Consider the following 10,829-nt stretch of genomic DNA (forward strand, 5'->3'; position numbering starts at 1 on the left):
AATTTGCTTCTTTGAAACGAATCAATAATCTTTAATATAGGTTGCACATCCTACCTCGACTTATGAAGCATACCTAATTGCAACCCCGACTCCATAAGGAATGGGATATTGCAATATATCAATATTAATTAAAACGGTATAAAAAGCAAAACAGAAATAAGTGAGATAAAATTATAGAACAATCGGTGGTCTAAAAATCAAATATTCAGAGCAACCAAAAATTCAAAATAAATATATAATTCATTAATTGTTATCCTTCAAAGAGGAAATGAAGAGGTAAAGTGATAAAAAAAATTTGTTTTTCCACGTGTATCCTCGCACCGGAGGCAATCCTGTCCGAGCTTGGAATATCCACAGGTATGTGAGACTAACTCTTCTCACGGACATTTTTTCCATCCACAAGACTTGAACCCGAAACCTTAGTTAAGATAAAGTGATAATTTGCCAAGTAATAATTTACAAGAATGATTTTCAAGGCTGACTCATTTTTTCCTCTAGGAGTTACAAAACTTTGAAAAAAAATATTGTATATCCAAAGCCACATGTCTTAATCTCAGTAAAAAGTAGTAATTACGCATTTTTTTGCATATGGAATGTTACACTATATTTCTTTATATATAGAACGTTCAACAATTATTGTTCAGTTTTCTAATAAATAAACAATAATATCAAGGAATCTTCATGGTAGAAATTCAGCAATATGCATTAACATCATTTATTAATACCATTTTATTTTCGGTTTCTATTGGAATGATAATTTTGGAATTAAAAAAGTATCCTAGTTCAATTACTTATTTACCCTTAAATCATGTTTTCACTTATATAGTAATATAGATTTTAAAAATTATTTTATAATTATCCTATAGATATACTTTTATATTAATATATGAATATAACATAATACTATATATTAAATTAAAAATTTCAAAAATTGAGTTAAAAACCTCATTTAGTCATATATATTGATTATCTTTATTTTGGACGATGAGCAACATAAATTTTAGATCGTTAATATGCTCAAAAGTTAATAAACTTTTAATCGAATTGTTCTGGAGCTAAAAAATAGTTCATATTAAATTGAATTCAAAACTCAATACTAATTGATCTTTAATGAGTTGAGTTGGGTCAAGTTTGACTCGATTCATTTTTTGTTTGCATTATCATTTGATTTGGAATGTAAAAAATAATTCAAATTTCAGAAATAATAATTAATTAGTGGATTGACATGTTTTTATTTGCATTTTCTCTTGCCTTCAAATGACAAATTTCAAACAATAAATTTGTACCGGGCTGAATTTGTTGATTATATATTTTAAAATAAATTATACTAACAATTCCTTTCTCAAGCCTATATAAACCACCTATATATTAAACTGATTATCCTTCTAAGAGAGATAAGTGTAATTTATTAAACAAAATAGTGATTAATATAATTAAGTTAAACAAAATATGATATATTGTGAAGATATGTCCAAATAATATAAAAATCGATGTCTACTCATTATTTTGTTTAGTTACAATATAGTATTATAGCGATTTAAACATCTCCTTAGAATTATTTATGTAATTTGTAATGAACAAAAATAATGAATAGACATTGACTCTTATACTATTTAGACATATTTTTACAATATGTCATATTTTGTTTGATTTAATTACACTCGTCACTTTTTTGTTTACAAAATTACACTTATATCTCTTATATGGATAATCACTGTAATGTATGTATATAATTAAGGAATGATTTACGTATATTTAAAAAATGGAAGGACGATTTGTATATTTCACTAAAACTCATGGGTGCCACTTTATGTATAACCATAAGTCCACCATAAAAGTCCAAAACATTAAGCTTTCATTTGGTACGACAGAATTAGAGTAGAGAGAAAAAATGTGAGAGAGATAGAAGAGAAATTGAGGATTTCTGCTATTTGATTGTGATGTGAGAAAGAGAGGAGAAAATAAAAAAAGTGTGGGATCCACAATAAACCTTTTCTCTTCTAATATGATGAGAAAGTGGAGAGAAATGTGATTTTGTATTAAATATCAAATATACCCTTCAATTTTTCTCTAGTTATTTGTTTTAAGAGTGTAATATCTATGTACTGACAGTATAAAGAGATTTATACACCATCAGTATATCATTCATCAATCTTTTGTATTAATTTTAATTAATAATAAATGATGATTGAATTAATAGTGAATGATGCGGTAATAGTGTAAAAGTTCTTACACCGTTAGTAGATATTAGTAAATACATAAATCTTTTTTTAGATATAAAAAATATTAATTAAAAACAATTGAAATTATAATAAAATATATATAATAAAATTTAAAATTATAACATTTATTTTTAATAAATAATAAAACAACTTTTTACATCTCTTTCATTTAATTATGGATGTTTTTTGTCACTCAAAATATAACATCACCCTTTTCTCATCACTTTCTACCAAACCAAAGAGAATAAAGTACATATTTATCTTCATCATCTTTCATTATTTTCTTCTACCAAATAATACCAAAATCTACACTATTTCTCCTCTTTCTCTATCTCCATACTCTTTTTCTCATCTATTTTTATCATCTTATTTTCTTTTTGCAACCAAATAAAACCTAAGAGTTTGATTCTTAGGAGTAATACTTTTAGATGAAACAAGTAAATACTACATACAACTTTTTATGCAACTTGCTCTCCATATTATTTGCTACCCTATTGTTTACTTATTTCCTTCACAAAAGAGTTTACTAAAAAAGAAAATATATAGTTCATTGACTTATATATAGTTTATTTTCACATCAGGTTTAGATGTCTTTAGCATACAACTAGCACAGTAAAAAAAACCTTAATCCTATTATTAGGTATAATCGACTATAGGATCGAACAATATTATAATATATCTTAAATCATGTTCAATAACAAATAATTAATATCCTAATATACTAATTGAAAGTAAGCTGCTATACAATTATCTCATTTGCTGAACAATAATATGAAGTTTTGTATACATAATAATATGATCTCCATGTGACACATAATACACTAATGCTAGTTAGGCCTATTTAAAATTCTTGAAAATTAAGTTTTTAAGATCCAATTTTTTTATAAAAAAAAATATGAAAGATAAATTCTTTAACTTAGTTCCTATAAATGAAGTATTGGACTTCTTTTGAATGAACTAACTCCTCAATAAAAATCTGATAACTCTCTAACTTACGGAAGTAAATATTTTGAAACATATACTAAATGTGTGATAATATAATTTAGAGAGATAAAACTATTTGACTACACTATACACGTAACTTTTCCCCAACTTGCAGCATGTTTGTTTAGGGAGATAAAGCTATCTCAAGCTAATACCCACATAAGGAATGTTGACCAAATAGTGAGTGTTATAGTTGATGCTCCATATGACCATAAGAGTATGACTGAACACTCTTCAGTTCCAACATCAAATAGCTGAGCCATGGTACCTTCATAATGTCATTGAAATATAATATTAGCAAAAGTTTCTATATATTATGATGTCATTATTCAAATATTTATACACAATCATCTATTGTTCATTTGTATTACTTTTTATGAATAGTCAATGATACTAAAAATGAATGGTGGATGACTAACACTATATAAAACTTTTACTTACATTGTCAGTGCATATATTTTTTTATCTTTATCGTTAAAGAATTAGTAAAAGGGTGGCCTAGTACACGAAACTCCCACCTAGTGGAGCCCGAGGAGGCAAATGTACATAGTCTTATCCTCGCAAGTGAAACAATTGTTTACATGATTTAAACTCGTGACCTCATGATCACTAAGTAACAACCTTACCGTTGTGCCGATTTCATCCTTTTTATTCAAAGAACTAGTAGTTCAACAATTTTTTTTGCTTAGAATGATGCACTCACTGATATTCATAGCAGGTGGCATGGCATACTGCATCACTAGCACATATTGAAACAAAGGGTCCTCTGGGAGGTAGCCAAAATTTGCAGCTGCTCTAACCACAAAATATCCAATAGCAGGTAGTATGAATAATCGAGCTATGACCAGAGATATGAGGATCAATGGTTGCATACTAGATGACTGCATGCCTGCACTTTCGAAATATTATCAACAACAATCGCTAGCCAGGGTCGGCTATATGAATCGAACAATACTATAATGTTCTATCATAAGTCATGTTTATTGACAAAATGTTTATATATAAATCTTTCCTAGTGATTTTTCTTAGCTTTCCTCTTGCTCTAAAAATTGGACTAACATTTTGTTGATCTATTGTCCTTACCCCAACTTCTAACAATATTCTCCCCATATTTTCAAACTTCAAACCACCTGAGACGTGATTTTACCATTTTTTCGACAATCAAAGTGTAGTAGCTAATTGTTTTTATTAAGCAAATGAGTTGTATTAATACGAGCACAAGGGTGATAAGACATATACAAAGATTAACTTAAACACAAGTCTAACAGAAACATGAAGAGTAGATGAAATACAAGCTAGAGGGCCTATACACCATTTTTTAGGAGTTAGGATCTTCTCCATTAATAGAGAGACAAGTGCTTCAAAAAATAAAGAAAAATGTAACTTTAAATTACACATATATCCTTTTGATTACAATGAAATCACACTTTTTTCATTAAAAACAAGTGAAAAACATGCACTTGGAGAGGATCGTTACTCATTTTTTAGTGGCAGATTTTACATAGAATATGCCTATATCTATGTAGGTTAATTTCTATACCTTGAGTAAGGTTTCCACCAAGCAAAATAGTGATGCAAGGAATTGTCCCATCCCTTCAAAAATTAAGCCCAACACAAGATTATTTCATATAGAAAATAGATAGACACTCTAGAACAATTGATTTGTGAAAAAAAGGCACATACCCTAATAATTGAATGGTGTCTTGGATCACTTTCAATGGAGCATCTTGTCCTATTATTAGGTTCCTTAAACATTTAACTCCACCAAAGAGGAAACCAAAAAACTGATCATAGAAAGATTGAAAATTTTCAAAATCAAAGAAGAACTTAACCATGAAACAAAGTTAACAAAAAGAACTACAAATGAAAATGAAAATGAAAAAAGAAGTAACTTACTGTAGCAATTGTTGGGGGTGACATAAGTTCTGCTACAAGGTTTCTCATAGCATATATCATTCTATGCCAAAATGGAACTTGGTTTACAATCTGCAGATTCAAATCCATATTACAATCATGTAGAAAATTCTATAGCATGTTAGGTATAGGCTATGCATTTTTGTGCATGTGGTAATAGAAAACAATAATATAAAAAATGGAGTGGGAAAGAAAGATTTTGATGTTCAAATATAGTTATTTGGTGAAAGATAAATAACCACTTTGAAGTTTAACATTCTCATATTTTCAATGATTTCTTTGCTAAATTTTTATCTTATTTTCTTCCAACATGAACAGTCTTAATATAATGCAAGGTTTTGAATTACAATTCACAGTAACAATTGTATCACTATACGGTAGTTTTGATCATTTTCTAAGCACTCATAATTGTGTCCACGCTAGTGTTTTAAATTGTGGTTTCGGTTATTGTGATTGTTGTCATTGCAATGTGGATCGCGGCCGGTCGTTGCGGTGTTAATTATTTTGTGAGTAAAGAAATATTTTTGACAACGATGCGGCCTGATGTGGTTGCATTGTAGTCTCATACAGCCTAAATGCGGTCTGATGTAATTGTATTGTAGTCGCATCATTGTAATTCAATATCACATCGTAATTGCGACATGATGAGATTACGACAGTCACCCAAACCACAATATTGCGTCCACAATTTGAAACATCTGTCCACACCAATGTATTTTCTAAAATAACTACATGCAAATGTGGTAAATGCAATATACAAAACCCTAATATTTGTATCAAATCTTACAATTTGGTTTTCTGTGTCTCCAATATCATTTGTTTGCCGCATGAAAATCACTGCTTTTTCATTGTCATTTCCCTTGAGAAGTAGAGTTTCAGCATTAGAATCAAGAACTTTGTTGGGAATCTTTAAGATTTCAGCAGCTTCAAATGCCTTATATCTCAATGATCTATCAAGTACAAGTTGATAAGTAAAGGTCCAAATGAAGATGCCACCAAGCTACAATTAACAAAAACATTATCATATGAGAATACACATTTATGAATGAATAAGAAAATAGTTTTAAGTATAAAATCAGTAGAAAAAGATATATGCACTGATACTGCATCATACACCATTCATATTTACGTCTCTCGACTAAAAGTAATACAAGTGAATGGTAAATGATACACTGATTGTGTATAAATATTACAATCTAAAATGAATACATTACCGCTAAAGAGAAAGAAGCATAAGCGAGTGCTCTAGTGTGACATGCATCACGTGAACCAAATGGGCCTTTTTTCTCATCACAGATTGCAGGCATAATTACAACAGGAAGGTTACCCATATTTCCTGAACAATAAACACCCAATGAGGCTTCTTTGAGAGGAATCTAGATAGAGGGTTTTTGAGAAAATCAACATTGTCTGAGTCAAAATGGAAGAAACTGATGAGTGCAGATGATGGTTACATGAAATACATGATATTGTTTCCGGTGCAGGGTACCTGATTCTACGTGGTTCGTCAATATTATTAGGAGTCGGTTTGGAAAGAATTGATGAAAACATAACAGTTACATGGTGCCATACGAGTACCTGATTCTGTATGGCTTGTTAGTTTTTACATTATTATCACAAGCGTTTTACATTGCGGTAGTAGCCAGAGTTGTGTATAAGGCAATTGCAGCTATTTTGATGTGAATTGTGTCGTGAGGCATTTTGTAATTAAAAAAATGTTTTTAAATTTAACGTGACTTGTGGATTTGAATGTGGTCTGATGTGGTTGTTCGGCCACGTCATTATGATTTAGTTTCATTATCGATAGAAATAAAAACTTTTATCGATGAGTAGATATATGAAGGAGTGCATCCATGTCTAAGTAGGATGTTAATTTCCCACCTTCTGCCTCTTCATTTCTTCCATTTTTTTTTACTCCTGACAAGTGTTGTTAATCTTCTATGTGGGACTTTGGTGTTTTTTATATTTCACACCATCATGTTCCAACAACAAGCATACTATAACTTTTTGATCCTATGCTACCTGTTGAGCATGCAGCAATAATAAGACCTTCTACTTTCAAGTTTGGCTTCATTAATTTTACAATTATCCATCCAAGAAACCCTCCAATTATGAATGTAAATCCAATGTTAACAGGCATAAACCACCTACATTAATTGATGAGTAAACAAGAGAGTTAATAGTTAACACAAACAAACAAAAAATAACCATAATAATATATACCCTTGAAACCCACAAAATCATATAAACAAATATTAACAAATAATTCATTTAATGATTATTAGTGTCAAAACAAAAACAATAAAATCATTGTTAGTTTGTGCCATAACCAATGTAGGTTAGAGCCTCATTAAATGAACATTAGAGTGGAATAGAGATTACTTGTACTTAAGGGTATCTCATTCGCTATCTCGTGTCAATCAGATATTGTCACATGAATAAAAAGAAAAATTTTAAAAATAAAAAATAATATTCTGATTAACTTGAAACATAAAATAAAACATTATTAAAAACATGAATTTATATTCAAATTAAATGAAACATCATTACAAACAAGGAATCTGGTTTCTATCAGGTCATGATTTCAAACAATCATAACCACCAAATGCAACATAGAGCTTCTTCATTTTCTTCTTAATGTTTAATGTTGGTTTTTTATTATCAAAAGAGAATGTTATGTATTATTTCCTGAAAATAGTATTTATACTTTGAGTTATGTTTTATGCACAACATAACTTCACAACTTTCTCTTGCAACAACAAAAAAATCATCTTTATCTCTCACCTGATTTTCATCTTTTTGACAAAATATAAAGGAATTATTCTTTGTTGTGCACAAAAGTGTGGGGTCCAGCAATGTGCAAAAGCAATTAGGAGTGTGATATGAGTAATGAGTAGAAACAGGGAGTGTGAATAAATCCTAAACAATATAGATTCTGCAAAAAAAAAATATATGATTAGTTTTGGGTTTCATCTATATTATTTATTGGTACTACATGTTGTAGTATTTGAATAAGGGGGTCTCGCCGAGAAACATTATATTTGTAACTCTTCTATGAGAAAAGTGTCGAAAAGACATTGTAATTGTCCTACATATAGTAGAATATTTAACCTGTATTTTTCCCTTGGTATTTAAGGATTTTCCACGTTAAAATTTGGTGTTCCCTTTTTTCTTTACTCTGCACACATTTATTTCGATTGCGCTACTAAGTTTGTAGATCTATTTCCATCGGATTTGTTTTGATGCTCATTTCTATATCGCAATATCATGTAATTTAAAACAATGAATTGATCACATAGCTCAACAAAAAGTTGTGCTTCACATTTGGAATCAATAGTGAAAGAGAAACAAAAAAAACAATTTTTAATGGTCGAAAATTAATGAATACATTGCATGTGTACCATGATATCATGTCGTCAAGAGAAACACTCTTAGCAAAACTGGCAAATATAAGGGAAGGAGTGAATACAATGAACACTAGCTGCAAAACAAATAAACAAAAAAGTTTCCATTATAGTAGAATGCATGGTTCATTCCTATTTCTTATCCGATGTTTTAAATTGCGGTTATAGTTAAGTTGTATTTATCCCAATTGTGAAAAGTTGCGAGAAAATATGACCAATGCGGCCCACAATTATGGAATAATAGTGCAATTTAAAACAATGTTGTAAACAAATGAATAATCACATATTATTTGTTTATGATATTTTCTTATCCTATAAATAAGGAACTAACCCCTCTTAGGAAGAGCAGTTACATACACGAAAAGTGATTAGTTTCTTACTTATAAGATGAACGAATATCATTAGTAGTACCAAAAAATATTTAATTGCTGACCTTGTTCAAGGATTTTCTAAAGTCTGATGAAAGAAGATTATCAAAATAGTGAGTTGCCATAAAAGCTCCCAATGCACTGATAAGCAAGACTTGAATAATTGGTGAAGAGGCCACTTCTAGTAGTTTCCAAAAACCCATTTTATTGATAACTTTGTTTGTATATTTCCTTCTATATTGGTGATCCTATTTATAGGGAAATGATATAAGACAAAAAGGAAATTTAACATAATAATATTTAATATCATAACTAGTAGTAATTTAAATAAGAAAACACATCATGGAATAATAAATAGAAATAACTCATGAGATCTTCTCAAATATCTTTTAATACAATGAGATATTTTTAATTTCCATATTCTAACAAATAGGATGACTCAAATGTTGAGATTTCTTTCCATGCATATGAAGGAGTGAATTTTAAAATTTTCTTCACTATTTGAAAGTCTTGTATACTTATTAGTCACATAGATTAAGCTAATATGAGAAATGAGAACACTTAATATGAAGTATTTGATCTTATTTGAGTGATTAAGATTAAAAGATATATGCACATGACTATCATATGAATACTAACTAATTTTTAATCCTAACCCTTCACGATTGATTGTAATACCTAAATTTATCGTTCTCACAGTTTTTATGTGAGAAATGTTCTCATTTGAATCACTCTCTTACGGTTAATCTCGAACACTAAGTATATTTTGTGAGTTGTCCTCTAAATATAATCAAGATGGTATATTTATAGATTACCATACTAGTGATAAGTAGGTTGATGATAGAATCTTCTCATGTTCTTATGAATTAGAGTTCTAAAAAAAAAAGAGAACCTCTTCTTTGGATTTGAGCATGTTAATAAATATAGCTTTTATGGCAATGTATTATATTGCCCAAAACTTAAAACAAAAGTCATAAACATATTCTAACTATGAAAGAACTTGATATAAGCAAAATAACTATTAATTATATTATCTAAAAGGGTGTGATACGGGAAGAAAAAAAAGTAGCAAAAAACCAATTAGATCTATGATCACAAATAAACTATATAGGATATTTCAAATGCTAACAACATATATATATGATTATATAATGCCATGACAAGGAAGAAGAAAAATATATAATATAGTAAATAATGAAAGAAAAGATGAATAATATAATGCATGCATGTTAAAGATCAAGAGTGGTGTATGAAATTAAACCTGTGAATATCAGAAATCACTTAAGTTACTCAAATATTTTGTGAAGAAAAGCTAGATCCAATAATGAGTTAGGGAAGAAAGAAGAGCAATGAGAAGAACATGAAACGATTCATTAGGGAAACTAGTGTTTAGTTGTAACAATGAATAGTTAGAATACATTATCGTTATTTGCGCTTTGCCTCATGGATATAGCTTTATCTTAGTGTTCTATATTTAGAGTTAAATTATGATGTAGTGTTAAATTATGTAATTTTTACTAACAAATCGTTCTAGTGGTCTAAGGTTCAAGTAGATCTATGTGATAATAATCAAAATATCAAAAGTTCAATTTCTGTGAGTGATATTTATTATGAGGGACATCCACGCATCCGGAAATGATTAATTACTTATTCATAGGGTATGAGATACACTTAGTAATATCAAACAAAATTATGTATTTTTTATATTTTAGAATAATGTTTTTATTCTTACATTTTCTCTTATATTCATTGTTATATGTTATATTTTTATCTTTTCAATTTCTTTTTTTTATTATCACATCTCATTTATGTATATGATTAACAAACTAATTATTTTGTGAGTGTGTAACTACTAGTTCACCTTTCAGCATGGCTTACACTAATGATCAACTTCTTATTGGTCAAAATTTGTCTCTTAATATGACAATGATTGACTT

At 29.0% G+C, this 10,829-nt stretch overlaps 1 protein-coding gene across 1 annotated transcript; it reads right to left on the minus strand.

Moving 5' to 3' along the window:
• LOC109350198 (protein PIN-LIKES 7-like) lies at positions 2,983-9,131 on the minus strand. The gene is made up of 11 exons (XM_019591367.1): positions 8,958-9,131; positions 8,522-8,601; positions 7,143-7,267; positions 6,335-6,456; positions 5,908-6,120; positions 5,103-5,192; positions 4,890-4,990; positions 4,747-4,799; positions 3,910-4,095; positions 3,316-3,474; positions 2,983-3,207 (listed from the first exon to the last, which is right to left on the minus strand). Exons 1-10 carry the CDS (start codon positions 9,093-9,095, stop codon positions 3,350-3,352), a joined length of 1,233 nt encoding a protein of 410 aa, XP_019446912.1. The 5' UTR covers positions 9,096-9,131; the 3' UTR covers positions 2,983-3,207; positions 3,316-3,349.

This window comes from Lupinus angustifolius, chromosome LG06 (genome assembly GCF_001865875.1).
Source record: "Lupinus angustifolius cultivar Tanjil chromosome LG06, LupAngTanjil_v1.0, whole genome shotgun sequence".
In the NCBI taxonomy this organism is placed as follows: domain Eukaryota; kingdom Viridiplantae; phylum Streptophyta; class Magnoliopsida; order Fabales; family Fabaceae; genus Lupinus; species Lupinus angustifolius.

What these genes read in the sequence shown, in the direction of transcription:
- LOC109350198 (XM_019591367.1), bottom strand. Translation starts at nt 9,095, where the DNA reads ATGGGTTTTTGGAAACTACTAGAAGTGGCCTCTTCACCAATTATTCAA. An exon ending in TATTGCTGCATGCTCAACAG is followed by an intron (nt 6,457 to 7,142) that starts GTAGCATAGGAT and finishes TTTATTGTTCAG; the next exon opens with GAAATATGGGTAACCTTCCT. An exon ending in GACACCATTCAATTATTAGG is followed by an intron (nt 4,800 to 4,889) that starts GTATGTGCCTTT and finishes TAATTTTTGAAG; the next exon opens with GGATGGGACAATTCCTTGCA.